This window comes from Uranotaenia lowii, chromosome 2 (assembly GCF_029784155.1).
Source record: "Uranotaenia lowii strain MFRU-FL chromosome 2, ASM2978415v1, whole genome shotgun sequence".
NCBI classification, from domain to species: Eukaryota; Metazoa; Arthropoda; class Insecta; order Diptera; family Culicidae; genus Uranotaenia; species Uranotaenia lowii.
The window spans coordinates 54289956-54317617 of NC_073692.1; the positions used below are offsets into that span (position 1 = coordinate 54289956).

Consider the following 27662-nt stretch of genomic DNA (forward strand, 5'->3'; position numbering starts at 1 on the left):
AACACAGAATATGGTAATTTAATTTTTGCTTTTTCGGTCTTGAATGTAGATCAAACATCGGTGGTTTTTGAAATACCAATTTTGGGTTTTTCAAAAAACAGCGTTGTTTGATCTACATTCAAGACCGAAAAAGCCAAAATAAAATTACAATATATCATTTCCGGTCGAAAACATAAATCTAAGGAACACAGAATTTTGAAATATTCACAGTTTTCACAGATTTTTTAATTTCGAAAGATTTCTATAATAATAATAATTCTGTTTAATAAAAATTTAGGTTTATAACTTTGAATTAGAAAATTATGATAAGATTTCCAATGCAAACTGGTTTTTCTCAACGACAAAGTAAAAAAGAACCAACGTATTATGAATTTTCAATGAAATAAAAGGAACTTGGATCAAATAACAAAAAACAGAATTTTTTTCGTATTACTAACTCTGTCGTTACTGTAATCCGGGGTAATATTGATCACTTTTTTCAATATACTTCGATTATTTTTTCTGTTAAGGGGAATGTGGCATGTTTCATATTTTTTAAACCAGTACTGGACTCCTATAAACGTCAAACATGGATGCAGAAATTTATTAGACTACTTTGAATTTGTTTTAAAAATCGTTTTCGTCTCTGTTCAGAATTTGATGCTTTGGGGTGACATTGATCAGTCTCTATGCTGACGGTTTTAACGAAATTTCTTGATCATAAAGGATACAAAACACCTTCATTATATTTACAAATGCTAATTTAATTTGATTTTTAACGTTTTATTTTAAAAATATTCATAATCGAAAAAATAACTATGATGCTGCCTACATTTAGGGGCAAAAATTATAATGTTTGCTAAATAGTTTAAGCTTCAAAATACAAATGAAATTTAACCTCCACACATTCCCGTAGGCCCTCCCAATATTTCCATTCTAATTTTTTCTTCAAAGTTAACGATTTTATAGGGTTCCTATCCATTTGTCCAACACGGACTTACTTTTGGAAAAAGTTCATATTTTTTAAATATCAAAAATTTATCATTAAATGATTATAAAAATAGCATCAAAACTGTCATTTACAAAGAAAAAAAGTTGTTCTTTCACATTAAACAACCCGTTTGTGTCTAAATGCTTTTTGGTATCATCAGGAGAGCTGTTTTTTGCGAGCCTAGTAAAAATAGATATTTTAAGATTTTTAAATAAAAATTTTACTAATTGAAAAAAAAAATCAAATACAAACCAATTTTTGCCTATTCGATACTCAATTAATAGGCTTTCAAATGCAGAAAAAAGTTTTCAAAAATTCAAACTATAGACTGATTTATTGATAATAATGTGGAAAAGTTTTTTGTTGTTCAAATTTACCCCGGTGATCAAAGTTACCCCGTTTTACGGTACCTTAAAAAGTTGTTCGGGGCAGTATGACCCTAAACGCGCACATTCAAATAACCAATCAAATAAACTAACGAATTTGATTTTTGATATGAAAAACTAAAATTTGAGTTGAGAGAATCGATTCTTTCAAAACAAGAGACAGTGAATCATAGTGAAAATTGGATATCTTTTTTGAAGTAAGAAATAGATTTTAACGGATATTTTGAGGACACTTTGGAACGCTAAGTTTTTGTTATTTACGTAAAAACATTAATTTTTGATTTTTAAAATCTTCTAAGATGAAATTTAATTGAAATTTCCACAGTTGCACAAAGATATGAAATGAGAGCTTTTAAAGATGTTTACAGTTCAAAATGGTTCCGCTCAAGATCATATTTTATGGGAAAAATTGTAACTGATTCCGGAATTAGGTGAGCATTTTAGTCAATTAGTTATTCATGCGGACCTCGATCCAGACCACCTTCCAGTAACATTTTCTTCATCCCAAAGTCCCATTGAAAACCCTTTAAAATCAACTTTTAACTTTCAAAAAGCTGACTGGGAGCGATATAGGAATTTTATTGAACGTAATTTGGATGTAAACGTTCCACTTAATGTAATAGAAGATATTGATTTGACTGTAGAAAATTTGACAACTTCAATAGTCAATGCTAAAGCCGCTTCCATACCCAAATTTAAACATAAATTAATCAACCTTTGATCGATGATGATCTTCAGTTTTTAAATGACTGAAAAACATTCGTCGACGCTATTTTCAACGAAGAGATCCTTATTTGAAATTTATTCATTCCGACCTATAAATTTTATTCATAACGAAACCCTAACTAACCTTGAACTAACGTAGAAAAAGATCAAAAATTTGCCCAACAATATGAGTCTGCTCATGATTTGAATTTTAATGTTTTAGGTCCAATTGATGTTCAAATTTCCCTTGAATTTTATTATATTGTTTCTAAGCAAAATGTATTTGGAAGCTCTTGCGAAACGAATATTGATGAACTTAATTTGATTTTCATAAAATTTAAAAATTTGAAAGCTCCAGGGGAAGATGGTATTTTTTACATTCTTTATAAGAAGTTTTCTGAAGGCACTCTAAACATTTTAGTGAATATTTTTAATGCATGTTTTCTCTTGGATTGTTTTCCAAACTAAATGGAAAAATGCCAAAGTAACTGCAAACATGTTTCTTTTTCTCCTCTCAGTAAGAAGAAGCGGTATCCAAAAGTTTCACGCAAATCGGTTCAGCAGCTTCCGAGTCTATATGGAACAGAAAAACAGGCAGACATAAATGCAGACAAAATGCGTTTTTATCTAGATGTTCGTTTTTATTATAAAACCATTTATATCTGAAAAAATCTAAATAATCTAGGCCTAGCGGTCGATTGGAACTTATTATTTTTCTTTCCAATATTATTAAAAAAAAAACTTCACCATTTGAACGGCTTACATACATATATCAGAATTAGGGATGTTCATAGCATAATAACAAGATTAAAACTAAGATTCAATAAATGTCAAAATCTGAAAGTATGGATGTTCTTTCAAATTGTTTAAAATGGTTCTGCATAATCAACTTAAATGTTGCTTAAGTTCCGAGGGATTATCCGGAAACTAATCGAACGTGCCGTTGCACCGGATGGTTATTGCAAGAGGGCTTTGGGGTGCATAAATCTGTTGAACATAAATGAAACAATTATTTCCAGTACATATTAACAAAAATATTGAAAAGTATTACATCTTCCAGCTCTTGCTCCGAGATTATTCTGAGTTCTGCTCCATCCGGAAATAATATCTACCTTATTGATAAGACATTTTTTTAAATTGAAAACTCTGGTTACATCCTTCATATAGATTTTTTCCTACGGGGAAAGATGCCCAACCATTGCTTTGGTTAGCAAGAATGTTTTGGGAATCACGCTTGGATTATTCTGCACCCTGAAACAGTAGTCACTATTAAAATAGTTTTTCATAAAACTAAAGTTGTGACGGACAATGGATTAAAATGACGAATGTTTATTTTGGATGTATGTCAATAGCTCCATGAGTATTGTGAAAACTTCAATGAATTTCAACACACTACATGCTCATTTTTTTTGATAGATAAACAAGATGTGATTTGACAAAAGACTCAATAACACATAGTTTCATTTTTTTGAAGACATATACCGTCTTTGCCGATTCACGCTTTACAGACTGAATAAATGACGTGGACAACTTAAGATTAACATTTAACAATCAGTTCCGAGATGAGAATCGAGCCCATGTCATCAGTGGATTATTGATTACCCCACTTACCACAGAGACGTACTCGCCAAAACTTAAAGTGCCTATTTTGCTTTGCGCCCTTATTTCCCCTATACATACATTACAATTCGCTTTACAAGATTCTATGTTGTTTTTTTTTTCAAAACGGTTGAATATTTTAGTATCTCCAAACTTTCTCAACACTGCCCAAAATGTGCTTAATGTGGGTGACCGGTATTATCATGAATGAAAGATGCCAGTAGTAGTTTAATCCCAATGATCAAATGAATAAATTTCAAACTACATTTAAAAATATAACTCGTTCCATATAGCTTTCATTCAATTGGTAACCAATAAACGACAACTATACCTATGGTTACTTTGAATTAAGACATCCACATCGGGGTGGTGAAATTTACAAATAAAATTTGAAAAAAAATTGAACAAACTAAATATAAAATTGTAGAGAACGAGATATTCAAGATCGAAAAAAAAAATCTCGAATACAAAAAGTTATTGCATTTCTATCTTTTACAGTTTGATTATCGCTCTTTCAACTATTTGAATGTTCTAGTAATTTATCAAATTTTTCAAACTGAACCTTAAAAAATCGTCAGTTCTGGTAAAAAAGGTGTGTTTTCCACAGACAAATTTCTTCACAAAGACGGTGTTTTATTCAAGTGATGATGTTATAGGCAGGCATGCTCAAAAACCAAAGTGGGCTAGTATTCTTGAAGCTTCTTAAAAACTTTGCAAATTTCAGTTTTGATCCGCTCGTTTACCGTTGATTAATAAGATTTTGTAGTTGACACACACAATATCTACGAAGATATCTTTTAGATTTGGTCAGGTCAGGATCTAATGTGCAAACTACAGCACGACGTGTAGTCATCCCGATGCCCTAGGGTAAATTTTTACAGCATTGGGTTGCCTTTAAAAAGTACTATTCTGTCCACTTTTTTCTAAATTTACCACTTGCGCAATTTCGAGATATTCAAGAATTTGGCATAGTTTTTTTTTTTGATTGTTTTACGAAAAACATCAAGATTTGGCAGGACTCTACTCCTGTGAACGCAAAAATCAAAACTTTCGTACAGAGGAAATTCGAAGTAAATCAGGCTTTTTTCGTCTCATTAACGTTGAGCGAATCAATATTTTTTGGGAATTTTCCATTGCATTTTTGTTTGTGGCAATGATTTTTTTAACATCTGACTTGAATTTTTAGGGAACATTTGGACAATTGAGGGTATTTTCGTCAACTTAGCCAATGTGTTAGTGAATATTCTGTACCAGCATGTTGGAGTTTAAAAACTTATAAAAAAAATTTTGTTGCTTTTATCCATTATTTGAATCAGATCCATTTGCTTGTAAGATAAACTTGTTCGGACAATCTGGGATGTTTTCTCAAAAAAACCCCTGCAAAATCTGCTGATATAATTTCAAATTTTATGAAATTAATTTACGGTTTTATCGGTGAGGGTTAAAGAGTTGAAATGAAAGACGGATAGAATATCAGAAGAAAATTCTAAGGTGGTGAAAAGAGCGAAGATCATTTGAAATAGAAGCTTGACCACATACTGAATTCTTTGTCCCAGAATTCAGTATGTGGTCAAGCTTCTATTTCAAATGCTCTTCGCTCTTTTCACCACCTTAGAATTTTCTTCTGATATTCTATCCGTCTTTCATTTCAACTCTTTAACCCTCACCGATAAAGCCGCAAATAAATTTCATAAACCAAACTCACGGTGATTTCTCTTCTTAAAATAATTTCAAATTTTCAAAACAAAATCAAGTCAACACTTGGGGAAGTTTTAACCGAGCTCAATAAAAATCAAATAGACAAAAATATCATTTCATCAAAATACATAAGAATTCTGGGAAGAATTCTGAGAAATTCTGAAACTTGATTCGCTAGAATCTCCTGGAATATTTTCTTCATTCAGAAAATAACAAATACTGATGTTTTATTTATTCTAGGGTGTGCTTTCCAGATTCCACGAATTTATTCGGTAATCCCGGGTTTTCAAAGTAAAGTGGTCAAATATGAAAAACTAAGTTCATAATTAGGCTCAATTTTTCTGAGCTTGTTTTATCCAAATTGTTTTTTTTCCTTTGGGAGTGAAAACAAATTTGAACGCTGCTGACGCGTTTCAATAAAAATTGAATTTTCTGGTAGTCACTTTCTCATAATTTTATTTTCAAATGAACTTCGAATTCAAATTAGATTTGTCCGGATTTTATGTTAAAAAATCGAGATCAATTGCCCGGGTGTTATTATATATTGATATATTTAATATCTATTTTTTTTTATTAATTGATGATCCTAGGCTTAAGCCTTTTATCTGAATATAAACTTAGAAACAGCGACTATTCTTTTAATTTTATATAAAAAGCACTTCTTAATACTATCTTTGATTTGGTTTCTGGACATATTTAGATTGATTTCTTCTACGCATGCGTTGTTAAGTGCCATCATCATGTACATTGGTTCGATTCTCGTTTCTTTTCTTTTTGTTTCGATTATAGTCGTTTTAACATTTACTATTGGACTCGAACTCAAGGACATCGGCTCAGAAAGCAACTGACTTGCCCAGTGGTTCGTATCTCGCTCGATTCTGTATTCTGTTTAAAAGCTGGAATGGTCTTACGCTGCGTAGACTACTGCGTGCATCGTTGGGGGATATTTGTGAAAGCATGGACGGTGAAGAAAATCTTCCACTTGTCAAATCCCTGAAAAATAACGCATCGTTTGACTTACATCGATATTTTATCAAATCCAATCCAACCAGCATGCACAGGGCTCAGTAAGATTTCTCAGAGCGTATTTGAGAAATTTCTTGTAAACTCTTTCCAATCTGTTAACGTGCACATTTTACAAGGGTTGCCAAACAATACTGGCGTACTCGATTGTGGTCCGAACTAATCCAACATAAATTGAGACGATTCATTCAACAAGCATTCAACTCATGGCATATTCTAATGACCATTCCAAACATAGAGTTAACTTTGGATACTACCTGCTCTATGTGTTTCGTGAAATTCAGTTCTTTGTCTATCTCGACTCCAAGATCATTTACAGAGGTCTTTCTAGTGAGAATCAAGCTGTTTTCGAGGTGATAATCATACTTTAGATTAAGGTTGCCAGAATTTTTCCACTCCCATCCGGGCCTAGCAATTCCGGGCATTTTTTCAAAAAAACCTGGCAAAATCCGGGCATGGATTTCAATTTTTAAAATCCAAAAACCGGGCAAAATTTAAGTGTTTTTATATACAACAGAAAAGAAAAAATGCAAAAAAAATGAAATTAATTTTTTATTTATGTAATTGCAGACTTCCAAAAACTGTTTGGTACACTTAAATATTTAAAGGTTTATAAAAGTAAATCAGCGAAATTATTTGAAACAATCGTTGAAAATTTTCATACCGTTAATCGATTTTGCTGAAACTTACTCAAAAACTTTGATTTTTTTTGGTTTCTTTGTGAAAATTGTGAAAAAATCCGGGCAATGACCGGACATTTTTCACGATATCCGGGCAACCAGGCCGGACCGGACTTTCTCGAAATTTTGCATCAAATATCCGAGCAAACCCGGATAAAACCGGGCAATCTGGCAAGCTTACTTTAGATTCGTAAGTTTTCGAGAAAACGATATAATACTGCATTTCGATGCGTTCAATTTCAATCCATAGGTTCTGCAACAGTTCGAAAATCGGTGCAGTGCGTTTTGCAGAGTCGAGCAATCCTTTGAGTTGCAAACAGAAAGGAAAATTTTCAGATCATCTGCGTATATTAGCAGTACCTGCAGTACCTCGGGGAACTCGTTCATAATAGTGATGAAGAGAAGTGGTCTCAAGTGAGTCCCTTGTGGCACACCACTGTTGGCCGAGAATGCACCGGATCTGACATTCCCCAGCTTTACATATTGAAGTCTTTCAAATAGGTATTAATGTATCCATTTAAGGGGGGGGTAGGGTCTAACACTTTCAAAAAATCGATTTTTTTATTTTTTTATTTTCTTATTGTAAAACATTTCAAGAATGTTGTGTCAAATTTTCAAGTCAATTGAAGCAAAACTGTAGAAATTATAGCCCTTTATCTCCTCCTATCTAATACTGCAACAAAGCAAGAGCAGAAACTTCAAACGCGTTTTTCTCGAAAGCACATTTTTAAAGTCCGTGGACATCGTCATTTGAAAACTACTTATCGGATTCTTTTCAAATTTGGAACATATTTTCTACATATAAAATAACAGACCCCAACGTTTTTCTTTTTTGTTTTTTTTTTACTTTGGGGAGATTTTACAGGTGAAAAATGGCGGATTTTTTCGTGAAAAATCGTATTTTTTACTTCAAACAGCCACAAAAATTTCATAAAATTTTTTTTAAGTTAAATAAAAACGTTGGGGTCTAGAAAAACATCTATTAAAAATATTTTGCTCTGATTTTTTGACTTCAGATGATTCTGTGCTGAGATACAGTGTCCACCGCAAATCCTGTTTTCTAAAAGGCATCCTCGAAAGTGCTCCGTCACCGGCTCATTTTTCATTATTTTTCTACGAAAAAATTACTAAATGTTCTTTTAACAATGCTTTGTATAATGCAAAAATTTTGAAAACATTTTTTTAACGATAGCTCTAGAAAAAAATAGTGAAAATGGTGTTTTTTTTTATAGCCGTTAGACCCTACCCCCCCCTTAAGGCATGTATTTGCAATTCCATTTTTGTTGAGCACGGATAGCAGTGCGCTGATTTCGATCGCATCAAATGTTTTTGACATATCAATATATATAGCGTCGACTTGCAATCCTTGCATCATCCACATCGGAGTTCTGGATACTTCCCGAGATTTGTTATGGTTAATCGTTTTTTTAAGAAAACCGTGTTGAATTTGCGACATTTTCCTATCCAACCATGGATACATTTGGTCGTACACGATACTTTCGAAAAGTTTTGGTATGGCAGACAGAAAATTCCTCGATAATTTTCGACATTGAGCTTGGAAGAACTTTTATAGATGGGTACAATATGCGATATCTTCCAAAATTTCAAAAATATTACATCTTGGAGTGAATTAAAAAAACAGGCAATGTAAGGGTTCTAGAAGTCCATTGACACACTTACTGATGAGCGAGTTCGGTATCCCTTTAGGACCACTGGCTTTGGATTCGTCAAGCATTCCTTCTTATATCTGATATCGATACTGTTAGCTCAGGAATAACTTCCTCCGGAAAAACAGATGTTTCATGAGCTTGAATATTATTCGAGCAGTACACATTTTGAAAATAATCTGCGAATAGTTCCGAAGCCTCTTCCAAATTATCTGCTTTATTAGTTTTATACGAAACATTTGGTGGTATTAAATTTGATTTACGCTTGGAGTTAACATACATCCAAAAACGATTCGGTTCAGTTTGAATATTTCTCTGTACATTTTTCAGGTATATACAACGTTGAGCTCTATGCAAGATTTTGAATGCGTTCACCGCAACTCGATATGCAATTTGAGATTTACTTCTAAGGTACCTATCTGTTATGCTTCTTTCGTTTCTCTTTTAAAAGACTAATTGATTCAGCACTGAACCATTGGGGGTATCTAGAGCTAGCTGATTTAAATTTAGTTGTTCTATAATGGTTCAGCAATGAGCCATAAACGACAGTTTAGAATAACGAAATATTGAAATTTAAACACATTCGACCGAACGATAACTTTCACTTATGTTATCAAAAACCCCAAAACTGTTCAAGTATTATAGCATAGGGCGTGCATGTGCATAAGCTATTTCATCTGTAAAACTTTCGGCGGCCATAAAGATCGTACTCCATTCAACTTTTAACAGTATATGCATATTATTTGTAAATAGCCAGGAAAATTCTGTAATGCTTTCTATGGCACCCCCCTCCCCCTCAGATTAGAGTGAAACTATTCGAGGTGATATTTCAAGAGGGTTCCCTTACTTGTTACATTAAATATTTTAATAGCGATTTAAAATTTTTTTTCTTCAAATTTTCAAATATTCAAATTTTAATTTTCTTTGAAGGGGGCGGGGGAGACTGATCCGGGGGTCAAAAGCCCCCACTGCCTCTCGCTTAATACGGCCTTGTTATTTGATTTTTTCTAGGAATTTCGATTGTTGTAATCGGGAGCAAATCATTGCACCCGAAAATGGTAAAAACGGAAAGAATGATTCATTTTGTGTTATTTTATCAAAAAATAGGTGTGGAATTTTCCGCTGAATTTTTAGGCAAAAAAGTTATGAGCTGTTTAACAGGGGTTTGTTCTTGTCATTGAAAAACAATAAATTCAACCGAGCTCACTGCTTGTGCCTCGCGAAGTATTGCATTAAAGTAGTCATGCAATACCTCGCTATGCACCCAGCAGTGATGTCAATTGAATTTATTGTTTTTCAATGTCAAAAGACATACCCCTAGTTAACAACTTAAAACTTTTTTGCCTTATAAGATAAGAAGTTACGGTCTTGGACTAAGGTTTTTAGCGGAAAGTTTCCTTCAGAGAATTCAAAAATGGGCACAAAACCATGAGTAACCTGTGTTCCACAGAAGAAACAAAAATGATGTAAATTTTTCAGTACAAAATATTTATTTTCCCATACAAACCTAATTGTTCAAATTTACTCATGTAAATTTTACTTAAACAATGGTAAATGTTACTTAAAAAATTAGCCAAAAACATGGATGAGTTTTGAACCAAAACGAAGCTTTTTAGACCCCAGGGTTTGAGAAATTTAAAAATGACCCCAAATCGTCTCAGTCTAATGTACCCCAGAGTTTCAAATCCCATCGTACGATTTTGTTTTCTTTTTTTTTTAGTACGAATGTTTAATGCGTTAAGTGGTTCTTAGACCATTTTTTAGTTTCTAAACAAACATTCATTTTCAATGTATCTAATGTTTATTTTACGACCCCTTTTTCTAGATGGTGGAATGTAATGGCGTTGACAATGATAACTTACGTGCTAAGAATGTGTCCACCACCTTCAAGGATGGTCCATGGGACCGGAACCGGATTGGTTGCAATGTGAATGAGGGTAGGTACTTACGGATCAGGGTACTGACGCAGGCGATCAGTGCGATGATGAAATCCTTGGACGGCGTCAACACCCCGGAAGCGAGCAGCTCCAGCTCGCAGTGCATCCCGGTATAGCCCAGGGGACAGACGCACTCGAATCGCTTCGGCGGATGATGATCCCGGCAGCGGCCACCATTCTGGCACGGATGCCACAGACACTCGTTGCTGTTGACGCACTGGGCTCCGGATTTCCGATACCCATTGGGGCAACTGGCGTTTTGATGTTTTTTTTGTTGGTTTTATTGGGTCCCAGTTCCAATATAGACAACACACAACCACGTACACACACACATACGCACATCGATTTCCACGTTACGAACGAGCGAATTGGTTACGATCACATTGGTTTGGCGAATGGCGGTTGGTGGAAATGGGTGTGGTTGTTTGTGTGTTACAGATTTACGATTCGACATTGATAGCGATAGTGGGATTTTTATTGGTTTCGTGTGTGTGCGTGTGTGGTTTCGATTGTTTGATAGTGTGATTGCAGGCGTTTTCGTGGTTTTGTGGAATGCGATTCGAGCAGAATGGGGTAAATAAAAATGGATTTTTTTTGTTGCGGTTGTTGTTGAGTGCCATAAAACGAGATGGAGAAAAAAAAGTAAACGAAACAACATGAAATTCGCTACTCGCTACTACTTACCGACCTTAAAAGCTAAGTTTAGGAGAAAACCCACGCCCACAAACCGCTTTCATCGCTTTCGTTCTAGGAAGGAGGAAAATTCGTTTCGCATACATTTTCTAGAGGTGGATGCAGTGTCGTTTGGAATTTCGTTTCGTTACACAGTTGCTAGTCGTCCTGGGATACTTTTATTTTTTTGTTACATCATCCCTCTACACTTCCGCTATAGAATGGAGTGTTCCATGCCGAAAAATGATAATGAAAAGTGCAAACGAGAAAATCATGCAAATTGTGTTCTACTTCTACCTTCTACTAATGCAATGGAGATAAAATACAAAATTTACACAACAGATTCGTATGCATATTCAAACAAGACAAGACGAAACAAGCACAAAATCGAAAATGACCCGCGCCGCCGGTAGAGATTCGAATCTTGGGCTGCTCCGATAAAAAAAAAACCCAAAAACAAAAATCTCTACAAGTAGGGATGCTCACTCAGAATGATTAGCAGACAGACGAGGATGGCCGCCAGGGCCCCCATGCTCAGCTTCAGCGTTTGACCCTCCTGGATCAGTTCGCAGTTTTCGCCCCAGAACCCATCGGGACAATCGCACCGGTACCGGAATCGCGGTTCCTGATTGATGCAGATTCCGCCATTGAGACAGGGCAGATCCAGACACTCGTTCCGGTCCATGCAGCCCTTGCCATCGGTGGACATGACCCGGCCCTCGCCGCAACTGTTTTTGGCATTCGGTTAGTATTTTGGGGTTTTCCATTTGGTAATTAGTACTGGTTAGTGCGGTGCTTAGTGGACAAACGGTCAGTGCCAGATCTGTTTCGGATTTTTTGGTTCTTGAGTAATGAAATTACTGTTTTAAATTAAAATACATGGTCAACATATATGCTGGATAGCGAAGATCCTCAAATGGAGGAATTCGGAAATATAACACGGCCTATCGCGGCATTTACTACTTCAAAATCTACTGATTTTTTAATTTTTCAATAAACCTGATGACTGGTGTTCGATTGCAATGTCAAATTTATGTTTTTTTTAGTTCTTCTTCATAGTGTAACAATCAGTTGAAATATCGGGATATCCTTTTTGTGTTTATCAAGCAAGATGTACCTAGTGCTTTTTTTCATTTCAATTTCAAATATTATGAAGTAGAATTTAAAATCAACAAATTTTTTTTTATTCAATTACTTGATTTTATAATATTTACAAGTTCAGGTTTTCAAAATGAAATAACACTATAGCTACTATAGCTTCTCATTAAAATTAGTCCAATATAAAATCTAATGATTTGAGTTCGTCTTGGTGCATCTTCGTGCCTGAAAATCATCACATTTTCAAAGTTGATGGAAAGTATTAGAAAAACATTAAATATCAAAGATACAACGGCCTTAGCCAATTACACCACAGTGAATGTGACAAAATACTCTCCATTAGTACATGTCGAGCTCCATCGGTCGAATGCTGGATCTTCTATCGATACACTCCATGTATATCTCGCATGCAGAGATGCCAATGTGCCTGATTTTTCAGAATTTGCCTGAATTTCGAAGGTCTATCCTGATAGCCTGATAACCCTCGTGTTTTCCCTGATTTTTGGAAATAAGCCGGATTTTCCGTGATTTTTTATTTTTTTACAGAAAATTTGTACAGATCCGTTCAAAACTCAATAGAAATTCAGTGCTTGCTCGTCGTCATTTCAACCCTGAACTCAATAGCTTCAAACTCTGTTGGATTCAAATCTTCTATCAATGATTTTGGCGTCCTTGGCGTTAATCAATCATTGATATCTTTTTAATATTTTTAACTTCTTTGTTTAAGACTGCAAAGCGTTTTAACTTATACTTTGACAAATATCTACAATTCATTTTGGTTTGAAATTTCATCGGAATTTCGTTTCTACAGAAGGAAAATATAAATAAAATTTCTTTAACTTCAAAGTCAGTATTACTTACTAGTCTTCGGGACACTTACTTATTGCGTAAAATATTAATTTTTAAAATCGTGTTTTATTCAACAGTTTCTATTTATCTTAGATATTGCACAACTTCTTATAAACTTATTTCACGGTTAAATCATCAAATAATTAACATGTTACTTGGTCTATATCAATTTATCACAGAATTTTACGATATCCTTGTTATGAGAGTGCAATTCCATGCGATGTAGAGTGATTGGATCAATCTTTGCTGCATTGACTATGATAAATTGTATTCAAACTGGACAAAAACGTCATCTCGGTTTGAGTGTTTTTTTTTATCAATTCTCACAAAAATTTCATAATAATTATCTGTTTCCTTCCTCTTTACACAGGACAGGGATAAGCTGTTTACCTTTTTTTCTCAGTTACCCTTTGAAGACTTTATCACGCGCCCAATCCTAACCTTGTTTCGATCACATGGATACCAGCCTAAAATTATCATTGTAATATGAGATATGTGGAAAATTAAATCCACGAAGCCTTTTAAAGGCCGATAAATAAGCATTGGCTGATGAATTTGAAGACGAATAAGCCCAAGAAAATTGAAATTCCGGAAAAAATCGATAGGTGCGGCAACTAAAAACATAGTTGTAGGCAACAAAACTTTTTCAATTAGGTCGTTATTAACACTAGGACAAAATGATGTTTTTGTTTGAATTCAATATTTAAACCATTTCCGAATTTAATTCTTAATTATACATCCTGGTGAAACAAACATTTTCCTAGCTGAATCTAAGTAAATTTTCCAATTTGGGCCTTGTTAAAGTTCCCAGGGCTCGAGGAGAGAAAAAGGACTTACCAAATTGACAGGTTCCTGTAAACCTAGTGTTAGTTATGAACAAATATCAAAATAGCTTAGAGTGTAAATTTGGAAAATCCTGATAACTCAAAGAATGAATCGTGTGAATAAATAAATGGTTTTTTTCACGGACATACATATGTACTAAACGGGAAATTGTACACGTTTAATGGCGATATTGTCAATTTTATAATAATACATGCACAGTGTCTCTGATGGAACGATTTTAATTATCGAAAATTAGCATCACTAATTTTTGCACCATTCGTAAGCTGTGACTTTCTTTTTTCATTTGAGCCCAAAGAGGGGGGGTCAAGAACATTTTATTTTTTTTGAAGATTTTTTAACCTTAAGAGTAGGGATGTCACAAACAGAGTGATTATTATTTCATTTGAAAAATCTAATAAAACTTCTCATCACTGATTAGCTTACACTTTGATCAATTATTTCAAATTTGGGCTCAAATGAAAGGGGAAGGTCCCAGTTTCCGAATGCACACAGGGAAAAACGATGTAAAAAGGTGATCAAAATTGTTTACGCCAAAACGGAGCATTTTAGACCCATAATGTCTTCGGGACATTTTACCTACATTTAAAGCACTTTAAAATGAGCTTTTGATAAAAATGATTAAACCACCTAGAGTGAGATAGAATTTTTTTTTGCATTTTTCATTTTAGAGCACTTATGTTTTCGGCATGTTTGTTCAAGACGTCAATAACGTAGAAGCTTACCCAAAAAAGTTAGAAGGGATCAAAATAAAAAAATATTTTTTTATCAAAATTTTCAGTATTTTAACGATATCTTTTCAGACCGAGCTTATTCAAGCAAGTTATGTTTGAAAGAGTTTTGAGTCACTTAAAATCCAACAGTTTTGTGGAACACACTTAATAAAAATATTCAGACTGAAACGTGTATATGACGCTTATTAGACCGGTTGTTCTCTACGGGCACGAGACATGGATATTGCTCGAGGAGGACCTGCGTACACTCGGGGTATTCGAGCGACGAGTGTTAAGAACCATCTTTGGCGGCGTACAGGAGAACGGAGTGTGGAGGCGAAGGATGAACCACGAGCTCGCGCGCCTCTACGGCGAACCCAGTATCCAGAAGGTGGTGAAGGCTGGCCGGATACGCTGGGCAGGACATGTTGCGAGAATGCCGGACGACTGTCCTGCAAAACAGGTGTTCGCTACGAATCCGGTACGAACAAGACGAGCGGGGGCGCAACGAGCGAGGTGGTTAGACCAAGTGGAGCGTGATCTGGCGAACGTGGGGTGCCCGAGAAATTGGAGAACGGTTGCCATGGACCGAGTGAATTTTAGGAATTACGTTCGTCAAGTTATGTCGTGAGACGGAATACTATGTAAATAAATAAATAATCAGACTGAAACGAGTTAGATCGGAAAAACTAAGAAAAAATAGCTGTTTTCGAACACCTGTATCTTTCTAGTTCGGTTGAGTTCGGTTCATTTTTTGGTTGCATTTGAATCAGGCAAGTTTCAACGTTATAAAAACATGGAGTTTATAACTTTAAGATGTTTATTTTGTAGCTTTATAATTGATTAAAGCTAGCTATTTTCAAGGGTGTTCAAAAACAGCTATTTTTTCTTAGTTTTTGCGATCTAACTCGTTTCAGTCTGAATATTTTTATTAAGTGTGTTCCACAAAACTGTTGGATTTTAAGTGACTCAAAACTCTTTCAAACATATCTTGCTTGAATAAGCTCGGCAAAAGATATCGTTAAAATACTGAAAATGTTGATAAAAATATATTTTTTAATTTTGAACCCTTCTTACTTTTTCGGATTAGCTTCAACAATGTTGACGTTCTGAACAAAATTGCTACATTTTTTATAATCTAAAAACTTGCCGAAGGCATAAGTGCTCTAAAATGAAAAATACAAAAAAATTTTTTTTCTATCTCACTGCTAGGTGGTTTAATCATTTTTATCAAAAGCTCATTTTAAAGTGCTTTAAATGTAGGTAAAATGTCCCGAAGACACTATGGGTCTAAAATGCTCCGTTTTGGCGTAAACAATTTTGATCACCTTTTTACATCGTTTTCCCCTGTGTGGAATGGTGCAAAAATTAGAGAAGCTCATTTTCGAAAAATAAAGATTTCTCCCAGAGACACCGTGACATGATCATTCAGGAAGAATATTTAAGATTTCTGAAATGCATGATTTAGTTTAACGAAACAATTTCAACAAATCCCAGAAAATAGAGATTTTGAAAGTTTTTTAATTTATCAACAAATCATTTTGGCATGGTCTGAATAAAACTTGTGCCTTTCCTCGCAAATAAAAAAAAATAAAACAACAAGAATTTAATAACGTTTTCTCGGAGTACTTACATAAATGATTTGAAATTTTATGGATTTTTAAAAGAAAGTTCAATGCCAATTAAAATCATTCTTGTCTTGATTTACTTACAGATGAAGCATACATTTCGAACGAATCGTTTGGATACGTTTGGATCCAGCGAAGTGAAGTAAAAAATAAGCCAACTTCGAAGACTCTATTCATTTTTTTTTTCATCTGTACTTTCACAGATTTTTAAGCGAATTTTCATTACAGAATCTGTGTCACAGAATTTTGAAATATTCACAGATTTCACAGAATTTTTGAATTTTGAATGGATTTCTAAAATAATATTTTTCTTTGGCCAGTATAAAATTTAGATTTCCTACTTTGAATTTCAAAAGTATGATAAGATTGGTAATGTTTATTGGTTTTTCTCGACTAAAATGTTAAAAATAACCCAGCTTATCATGAACTTTTCAATAAAATTAAAGAAAATTGCATCACAGAAAATCATCACAGAAATTTTGGGTAACATCACAGAAAGTCAGATTTTTTTTCCGAAAAACACAGAATTTTTTTCGGCAACCTTGCTTTGGGATGCCAGGTGGGTTCGTCAAAAATCAGGACAACGCGAAGCAAAATTCAGAATTTTTTCAGGATATCTCTTGATCCATGGAAACAATAAGCAGCTCTGCTCAGATTGCATAAATAAAGGCGCAATGCAGGTGCTGTAAACGCCATGAGTTATGCAACAGCAGTAAGCAGCTTCTAAATAGGTTTAACTTTTTTATTACAGATTTATTCGATTTAACAACACTTTAACTATAAATTCGATCATATTTGAGATGTTTTTATGAAAATCAGGACAATTCAGAAACCAATTTTCAAAACTCAGGACAACTCGAGAGTTGTCAGGACGGCTCCCGAAAATCGCCATTTAAATATCATTTGAACCGAAAATTATTACCGGTTTAACTATTTTATTACAGATTTGTTCGACATCCTGTTGATTTTAATTACACTATAAATTTAATAACATTTAAGATATTTTGCAGAAAATCAGGACATGTCAGTACAGTTTAAAAACCATTTTTCAAAAATCAGCACAATTGAAAAAATCAGAACGGTCACTCGAAAATCAGGACACATCCTGATTTATCAGGACATCTGGCACCTCTGACGCAAACTCCAAAAATCGATATTAAAGTACTGATTTTTTTCAAGCTTTCAAAACCACATTAGTTGGAAGAATATTGAAAAAAAAAAATGCCTTTTTCCTAGTATCGCGATTTAAAAAAATATCATATTTTCTGTGAAAGAGACAATCCACTGCGGCTATACTGTGTTATTCACTCTGAATACTATCATCATTCAGTATTTTTATGCTTCTTTATCCTTTATATAGGAATGCTAAACAGGGGAATAGCATTTTGATGCCTATGTTTTAGTAATTGATTTTACAAGATTTTGGCATTCTTAATACAGAACATTTGTCCAATTTTATCTATCATCCCTCCCTTGTATTGGCAATATGGAGGGAGGGAATTTCAAAATTGGTCAGTTGTGGGTAAAACCGATCTTTTGATCGATCATGAAAAACTTATCAACCTCCATGAAAACTTAAAGCTAATTTTGAAACAATTCATTGTCTTTTATTCAATCGTGGATTCAGATCTTACCCAGATGTGCTTGTTTAAAAACACATCGTTGGGAATAAATTAATTCTACAATTTTTGAGGAATTGGATAAATACAGTAACAACTATTTCAGACATCATTCAAGAAAGTCATTAAATATTTGATAATGAAGATGTTTACTCATTTAATAACTTTCTTGAAGATTGCGAAACGATTTGACTTGAAGGTTTAAAAAAATTGAAATTCAATTTAGTTTAAAATTTCTCTTAAATTTTGTCGAAATTCTCGTTTTTAAAAACTGTTCAAAGAAAACTACAATAGGACTTTTTTCCCAGAAATCAAAATTACTCGCGGTCTTCGGGAATGATGATTATTGAGTAAAAACCTATTTTAAAAAATATTTGTGGTGTTTTATAGCATTTCCAAAAAATGCACAAATTTAATGGAGTTCAGTTTTATACCTACAACTTCAAGATATGAGCTTTTAACGTCTTAAACTGTTATTATCTCTAATCAACCACGTTCTTCGCTGATCAAGATTCGATCTCATAGAAGACACAGAAGCTATCGACTACGCTGAGACCTGCTGGCTTATAATGGTTCGGATATTTTTAATTATATTTTGGAAATATTTTTTCTGTCCGAACGAAATTTTCAAAAATCGGTATGAAATATCTATGTTTTGCCAAAAATCGTTATTTGGTATATCCAAATTCTTGGTCGAAAAACTGGTGTAAACACCGACAAAATGTGTGGCATCGCTGCCATGAACTCATGGTCGATTCTTTCGGGTTTGCCGCTACTTACGGTCAGGGTTGTCAACATTTAAAAAAAAAATCAAGGAACTGGTGAAATAAAAGTCAGGCAAAATCAGGCTAAAAGTAACGACGTTAAAGTTACGGAAATTTCGCTCAAAGTCTTTTTTTGGTCATTGTTCCACATTTTCACTTTTTCACTTCAGCAATGGTACATAATCCAGTTCCTTATTACCCATTTTTTATCACATTCGCAAAAATCAGGCAAAATCAGACATATTTTCAAAAATCAGGGAAATTCAACGGCTTATCAGGTTGTCAAGTTGAGCCACGAAAGATCAGGCAAATCCCGAAAAATCAGACACATTGGCATCTCTGCTTAAGGTGATATGCGAGATGCCCCTGTGCCTAATTTTTCAGGAATTGCCCGATTTTTTAAGGCTCAGCCCGACAACCTGGTAAGCCATTGGATTTCCCTGAATTTTGAAAGTAAACCTAATTTTGCCTGATTTTTGCGAATGCGATGAAAAATTGATAGTGCATTACATACAATTGCTGAAGTGAAAATGTGTAGCGGCGACCAAAAAAAAAGGTCATCACTTTGAACCAAATTTCCATTACTTGGACGCATCCTGAATTTGATTTTACCCGTCTCAGATTTTTAAAACAAATATGTTGGCAACCCTGGTCATATGAAGTAGCAATCAGTGCTGATGAGTGCTGCTCAAGGTTCCGAGCAGAACAGGTACATGTTTGATGATATTTATGGCTTTTGTTCTTTCTTTCTTTGATATATCTAATGTTTCTCTAATACTTTCCATAAGTGAAAATGTAGCCCCGCATAATGTGAACAAGTTCAAGTCTAATTGATACAGGAATCGATTCATGAGGTGAAGGTACTTGATGGATTTGAATCAAATTGGAAGATATAATTGACGGAATTTTTAACCTCTTTCGCTCGCATAAATTAAGCGGTAAATAGTGGCAATCAATAAATTTCCATAAAACAGGGAATCGCATTCAAAAGTCATCGAGAAATCAATATTTTTTTTTCTATTTTGATAAGATAAATTGATACTAGAATATATTGAAGTTGGTCCCTTTTCACTCCATTCGGGGATAAAATTTGTCATCAATTTCTTAAGCCATAGAGTGAAACTTGTGTGCATGTTTCACGAATTTGCTTCTAAACAAAGAAATAAAATCAGTTTATGGATGTTCAGACTGCAAAGGTCGTTATCAATATCAGACACAATCATATTCATTTCCATCTGTTGAATGAATAGTAATGGAAAACTGGCAAAGAGGGAACCTTTTTCCGAATAGGAATTTTCATAATTCCTAACATATAAATATGGATGACCGATATTTCCGAAACAAACTAACATAAAAAGTGATGCTGTCTATTGTTTCGAATCAGTTAAGCATCGCAGATTGTGAGAATGGAAGATTTTTTTTCTTCCTACGATCTGTCTGGCACTGTCCGTTTGTCCTGGAGGCTCTAGAGATACACAAAACATTGCATATTGATTTGAATATGATTAGTACGCATTTGTTATGGTTGTTAGATGAGAGTATGAATGGCAAATTCAAGCACTGAAAATACAAACACACAAACAGTTGTACACAAACACTCGCACGCGCATACAAATCTCGAAAATGTGTTATGTCATGTTATTGCATAGAGAAGCACCTAAGAAGAGAAGTGGAGCGGACACACGCCAAGAAATATGATAATTTGATCGTTGTTTAAAAGGATGTGGTATTGAATTCGAATCAGCAAAATCGTCATGTCAGTTACCATTTGTGGAGTAAGGATTCAGCAAACATAAAAAAACAATGCTTTCGATTGGGTCGACAGTTCCAAAAACAGGTTCAACGTTCTTTTATGCAAAATATGTTTTAAAATTCCCCCCTCCAGGAGCACTTTCCGAGAGTCGGTTGTGATTTATCAACACAAAAACAACATTATCTGCTTCCGGGAGCGTTTTCAAAAAACTCGACCCCCCGCAGCCCGGGGTTGTCATTTTTCAATCAAACTCAATCCACCACGGGCTGGGCCCATCACGCGGACAAGCAAATCCAATTACATGATTTTGAAAATTAGACCTCCACCAGGTCGTCGAAGCTTCTACTATCTAGTCAGCAATTTGGGATTGTTCTGAATATACGAACACATGCATTATTCATGAACCACTCCCCCGGTTGTCGCGCATCCGGTGGCCATATTGATTTTGCGAGCCCCCAATATCTGAGAACCGGTGCGGTTGCTGACAAACAATGTTGTTCCATTTTGGAACGGAATATTTCCCCCGATCAGTATCCTAGAAAGGGCAGTCCCGAAATTATATATTGTATGTGTGTGCCCTGGTGAGGATACTCTTCTAAACACACACCCCTTGGGGAAGCTCATCGATCAATCCGCACATAAAATGATAATCGGGTGGTTTCCGTTCGGCTGGAATTCGTACAGCGAAAAATGGTTTATTGCTCATGGTAAAATTGAATTGCTCAATTTGGGTGAACATTTTCGACAAAAATTTACTTTTATCGAGAAGTTTTTAGCAAAAATGTACCTAAAATTGTTTCTTGCCTTGACTAAAAGTCCAAAGTCGATAGTCAAAAGTCGAAAATCGAAAGTCGAAAATTGAAAGTCGAAAGTCGAAAGTCGAAAGTCGAAAGTCAAAAGTCGAAAGTCGAAAATCGAAAGTCGAAAGTCGAAAATCGAAAGTCGAATGCCGAAAGTCGAAAGTCAAAAGTCGAATATCGTAGGTCGAAAATCGAAAGTCGAAAGTCGGTAGTCGCAAGTCGAAAGTCGAAAGTCGAAAGTCGAAAGTTGAAAGTCGAAAGTCGAAAGTCGAAAGTCGAAAGTCGAAAGTCGAAAGTCGAATGTCGAATGTCGATAGTTGAAAGTCGAAATTCAAAAGTCGAATATCGAAAGTCAAAAATTGGAAGTCGAACGTCGAAAGTCGAAAGTCGAAAGTCGAAAGTCTAAAGTCGAACGTCGAAAGTCGAAAGTCGAAAGTCGAAAGTCGAACGTCGAAAGTCGAAAGTCGAAAGTCGAAAGTCGAAAGTCTAAAGTCGAACGTCGAAAGTCGAAAGTCGAAAGTCGAAAGTTGAAAGTCAAAAGTCTAAAGTCGAACGTCGAAAGTCGAAAGTCGAAAGTCGATAGTCGAAAGTCGAAAGTCGAAAGTCGAAAGTCGAAAGTCGAAAGTCGAAAGTCGAACGTCGAAAGTCGAAAGTCGAAAGTCGAAAGTCGAAAGTCTAAAGTCGAACGTCGAAAGTCGAAAGTCGAAAGTCGAAAGTTGAAAGTCAAAAGTCTAAAGTCGAACGTCGAAAGTCGAAAGTCGAAAGTCTAAAGTCGAACGTCGAAAGTCGAAAGTCGAAAGTCGAAAGTCGAACGTCGAAAGTCGAAAGTCGAAAGTCGAAAGTCGAAAGTCTAAAGTCGAACGTCGAAAGTCGAAAGTCGAAAGTCGAAAGTTGAAAGTCAAAAGTCTAAAGTCGAACGTCGAAAGTCGAAAGTCGAAAGTCGATAGTCGAAAGTCGAAAGTCGAAAGTCGAAAGTCGAAAGTCGAAAGTCGAAAGTCGAAAGTCGAAAGTCGAAAGTCGAAAGTCGAACGTCGAAAGTCGAAAGTCGAGAGTCGAAAGTCGAAAGTCGAAAGTCGAAAGTCGAAAGTCGAAAGTCGAAAGTCGAAAGTCAAAAGTCAAAAGTCGAAAGTCGAATGTCGAATGTCGATAGTTGAAAGTCGAAATTCAAAAGTCGAATATCGAAAGTCAAAAATTGGAAGTCGAACGTCGAAAGTCGAAAGTCGAAAGTCGAAAGTCTAAAGTCGAACGTCGAAAGTCGAAAGTCGAAAGTCGAAAGTCGAACGTCGAAAGTCGAAAGTCGAAAGTCGAAAGTCGAAAGTCTAAAGTCGAACGTCGAAAGTCGAAAGTCGAAAGTCGAAAGTTGAAAGTCAAAAGTCTAAAGTCGAACGTCGAAAGTCGAAAGTCGAAAGTCGATAGTCGAAAGTCGAAAGTCGAAAGTCGAAAGTCGAAAGTCGAAAGTCGAAAGTCGAAAGTCGAAAGTCGAAAGTCGAAAGTCGAAAGTCGAAAGTCGAAAGTCGAAAGTCGAAAGTCGAAAGTCGAAAGTCGAAAGTCGAAAGTCGAAAGTCGAAAGTCGAAAGTCGGAAGTCAAAAATTGAAAGGTGTAAGCCGAAAGTTGAAAGTCAAAATTCGAAAGTCGTAAGTCGAAAGTCAAAAGTCGAAAGTCAAAAGTCGAAAGTCGAAAGTCGAAAGTCGAAAGTCAAAAGTTGGATATCGAAAGTCAAAATTCGAATGTTGAAAGCCGAAAGTTGAAAGTCGAAATTCGAATATGAAAAGTCAAAAGCCGAAAGCTGACTGTTAACTTCCGACGTTCGAGTTTCGAGTTTCGATTTACGAATTTTGACTTTCGACTTTCTCTATTCGACTTACGACTTCCAACTTTCGACTCTCGGCTTTCGACTTTAAACTTTCGTCTCTCAACATTCGATTGACGACTTTCGACTTTTGACTTTCAAAGTTTAGACTTTCAACTTTCGATATTCGACTTTCCACTTTCGACCTACGACAACCGATTTATGACTATTAAATTTCGACTCTCAACTTTCGACTTTCGACTTTCAACTTTCGACTTTCGACTTTCGACTTTCGACATTCGACTTTCGACTTTCAACTTTCAAATTTCGATTTCCGAGTTTCGACATTCAACTTTCGGCTTACGGCTTTCGACTTTCCACTTCCGACTTTCAAGATTCGACTTTCGATTTTCGACTTTCAACTTTCGATCTTCGATCAATTTTCGACTTTCGGCATTCGACTTTCGACTCTAAATCTTGAATCTTGAATCTTGAATCTTGAATCTTGAATCTTGAATCTATATATCTTGAATCTTGAATCTTGAATCTTGAATCTTGAATCTTGAATCTTGAATCTTGAATCTTGAATTTTGAATCATGAATCTTGAATCTTGAATCTTGAATCTTGAATCTTGAATCTTGAATCTTGAATCTTGAATCTTGAATCTTGAATCTTGAATCTTGAATCTTGAATCTTGAATCTTGAATCTTGAATCTTGAATCTTGAATCTTGAATCTTGAATCTTGAATCTTGAATCTTGAATCTTGAATCTTGAATCTTGAATCTTGAATCTTGAATCTTGAATCTTGAATCTTGAATCTTGAATCTTGAATCTTGAATCTTGAATCTTGAATCTTGAATCTTGAATCTTGAATCTTGAATCTTGAATCTTGAATCTTGAATCTTGAATCTTGAATCTTGAATCTTGAATCTTGAATCTTGAATCTTGAATCTTGAATCTTGAATCTTGAATCTTGAATCTTGAATCTTGAATCTTGAATCTTGAATCTTGAATCTTGAATCTTGAATCTTGAATCTTGAATCTTGAATCTTGAATCTTGAATCTTGAATCTTGAATCTTGAATCTTGAATCTTGAATCTTGAATCTTGAATCTTGAATCTTGAATCTTGAATCTTGAATCTTGAATCTTGAATCTTGAATCTAGAATCTAGAATCTTGAATCTTGAATCTTGAATCTTGAATCTTGAATCTTGAATCTTGAATCTTGAATCTTGAATCTTGAATCTTGAATCTTGAATCTTGAATCTTGAATCTTGAATCTTGAATCTTGAATCTTGAATCTTGAATCTTGAATCTTGAATCTTGAATCTTGAATCTTGAATCTTGAATCTTGAAATCCAAAATTTGAGTAAAAACTTGTGAAGGTTTGCACGCAGGATAAAAAATTTGAATGAAATGTATTCTTGAAGCTTCTAGCGCCTTTGTTAAGAAAATATTACATTTGATAATTTCGATTACTTTTCATCGTTTCTCCAATGTTTAAAAAAAACGCAAACAGACACATCGTGGTAATAACGTGCTATCATATGACAAATTTCATTCGCGGCTGAGCGGAATATCCTCTTCTGACGCAAAGTTTACGAAAGCTTTCCCGGAGCAATGCCAGAAAAATGAAAAAAAGAAAGATAAAAAAGCTAGCATCAAAATATAATCCCCCTACTGGTGAAGCACGTGTTATTCAATAAGCCAGGATTAATCTTGATGAAAGACGAAGGAGCCCTTCGAAGAATGGAGATCAAAAACTCTCGAGAGTGATTGCACCCGGGGAGGGGATGCCGAGGATGCGTTGAAGAATTTTGAGAACACGGGGAAAAGAGACATTTGGGAAGCATTATGCGGAAGCTATCAGCAAATTTGGGAGCCCCCACTCTTCCATTTTTAGTCCTTCAAATATGGGTAAAATGATCCTCTATGGAGCCACAAGCAAGTAAAAGTTGGTGTATCCCATAATGAAAGTTCGGAAGACATATTTCGCAAAATGAACGTCTTTTAGGTTTTTTTTTCTTCAATGGTTAAAATAGAAGATGCTACGTACTAAAAATGTACGAAAATTGTGAGGAGTTTTATTGCAGCACCAGATAAACTATGGAGGAAACAAAAACTCTTGAAAGGTTTTTTTTAAAGAAAAACGTTAAAGTTTCCGGTGGGCTGAATTTGAGGGTAATGAAAAGTCATCGTGACACCAACGATAACGAAAAAAAAAAATTAAAAACAGAAGCAAACTACAATGACGATTTTGCCGACGAAGATGATTAAGGGTAACTGGTAGACTATCTGTTTGGCCCTTTGGAAAATCCACCAGCAGCAAGGCAGGGTGTACAATGTTCGTTACTTGTTTATTTTTTTCCCAGGGAACATCCTGAACCGGAAACTGGGCCAGTGTTTGTTGTTTTTCTTTCATTTTTGGCGGTGTGCGCGCCCGGAAGAAAATATACGCGCGTTTGTTGACGAGGAAATTGCAGGATAGATTCCAAAAGCAAACAAAGAATTTCCGTTCTTGTTGTTGTTGTTGTTGGCGAGATCAGCGTTAAGGGACAAAAATCTTACATCCGCGTTAGTTTGCTGCCCAACATACCAATACTCACACAAACACACACACAAACACTCAAATGAAAACTGATTTCCACGCGGATGAAAATGTAGAGATGGGAGTGAGTCAGAATGAGTTATGGTGTTTTTTTTCTGTGAAGTCCGTAAGTTGTAGCGCAATAACATGAGTTGCCTAAAGTCGGAATCAAAGTCTCAAATCATCCACCTTTCGAGGTTTGCTTGAAAGATTCAAAACATTACAAAGTTTATAAGCTCAAAGAGAAGTGATTTTTTAAGTAATCCTGTGCGTTAAGATAATCAAGTCCTTAGGGTGGAGAATAATTCCCCGAAAACTTAGGACGTGAACTACCTTGAGTTTTTTAGGACATGAGACATCATACTTGAGATCCGAGACTCTCTGGTGTAATGGCTCATGTCTCATGTCTAATGTATATATCTCATGTCTCATGTCTCATGTCTCATGTCTAATGTCTCATGTCTCATGTCTCATGTCTAATGTCTCATGTCTCATGTCTCATGTCTCATGTCTCATGTTTCATGTTTCATGTTTCATGTCTCATGTCTCATGTCTCATGTCTCATGTTTCATGATTTTAATTTTTTTTTTATTTTCTCAATTTTCTTGATTTTTTTTTGATTTTCTATATTTTCTGAATTTTCTTACTTTTCTTTATTTTCATAATTTTCATAATTTTCCTAATTTTCTAATTTTTTTAAATTTTCTTAATTTTCTATATTTTGAAATTTTCTTAATTTTCTAATTTTTTAAATTTTTAAACTTTCCAAATTTTCTTAATTTTCTTTATTTCCTTAATTTTCTTTATGTTCTCAAATTTCTGAACTTTCTTCATATTCTTGATTTTCTTTATTTTTTTTAAATTTTCTTAGTTTTCTTAATTTTATTATTTTTCTTAAATTTCTTCAATTCATGATTTTCTTGATTTTCATGATTCTTCATTTACTTAATTGAATTTCTTGTTTTTCTTTATTTTCTTGCTATTCATAATTACCTTAATTTTATGATTTTTGAATTTCTAGATTTTCTTGTTCTTTTTGACTTTCTTGATTTCCTTGATTTTCTCGCTTTTCTTATTTCTTAGTTTTCTTAATTCTCTTGATTTTTTTTATTTTTTTTCGATTATCTTGTTTTTCTGGATTTTCTAGATACTCTAGATTTTCTTGATTTTCTTGATTTTCATGATTTCCTTGATTTTTTTTGATTTTCTTGATTTTCTTGATTTTCTTGATTTTCTTGATTTTCTTGATTTTCTTGATTTTCTTGATATTCTTGATTTTCTTGATTTTCTTGATTGTCTCGATTTTCTCTATTTTCTTGATTGCCTTGATTTTCTTGATTTTCTTGATTTTCTTGATTTTATTGATTTTCTTAATTTTCTTGATTTTTTTGATTTTCTTGATTTTCTTGATTTTCTTGATTTTCTTGATTTTCTTGATTTGCTTGATTTACTTGATTTTCTTGATTTTCTTGATTTGCTTGATTTTCTTAATTTTATTGAATTTTTTAATTTTTTAATTTTCTTGATTTTCTTGATTTTCTTGATTTTTTGATTTTCTTGATTTTCTTGATTTTCTTGATTCTTTTGATTTTTTTTGATTTTCTTGATTATCTTGTTTTTTTTCTTGATTTTCTTAATTTTCTTGATTTTCTTGATTGTCTCGATTTTCTTGATTTACTTGATTCACTTATTTTCTTGATTTTCTTGATTTTCTTGATTTTCTTGATTTTCTTGATTTTCTTGATTTTCTTGATTTTCTTGATTTTCTTGATTTTGCTGATATTCCTGATTTTTTTGAATTTTTTTCGATTTTCTTGATTTTCTTGGTTTTCTAGATTTTTCTGATTTTTTGTTATTCTTGATTCTTGATTCTTGATTT

The 27662-nt window shown here is 34.3% G+C and overlaps 2 protein-coding genes and 1 long non-coding RNA gene across 5 annotated transcripts in view; all 3 read right to left on the bottom strand.

Annotated features, from left to right (window-relative positions):
• Positions 1–12092, bottom strand: part of LOC129743936 (neural-cadherin-like) — a 30187-nt gene extending 18095 nt beyond the window's left edge. The window contains exon 1 of the mRNA XM_055736180.1: positions 11824–12092. Coding sequence (XP_055592155.1) covers positions 11824–12046 — 223 coding nt within the window. The 5' untranslated portion in view covers positions 12047–12092. The remainder of the gene's footprint in view (positions 1–11823) is intronic.
• The window catches only part of LOC129743935 (neural-cadherin), an 833438-nt gene that overhangs the window by 156192 nt on the left and 649584 nt on the right, over positions 1–27662 (bottom strand). The gene's annotated exons all lie outside the window — the stretch shown is intronic.
• LOC129743938 (uncharacterized) lies at positions 1761–11618 on the bottom strand. Its single transcript, XR_008736742.1, has 3 exons — positions 10678–11618; positions 3113–3312; positions 1761–3048 (listed from the first exon to the last, which is right to left on the bottom strand). It is a non-coding gene; the product is annotated as an uncharacterized LOC129743938 (long non-coding RNA).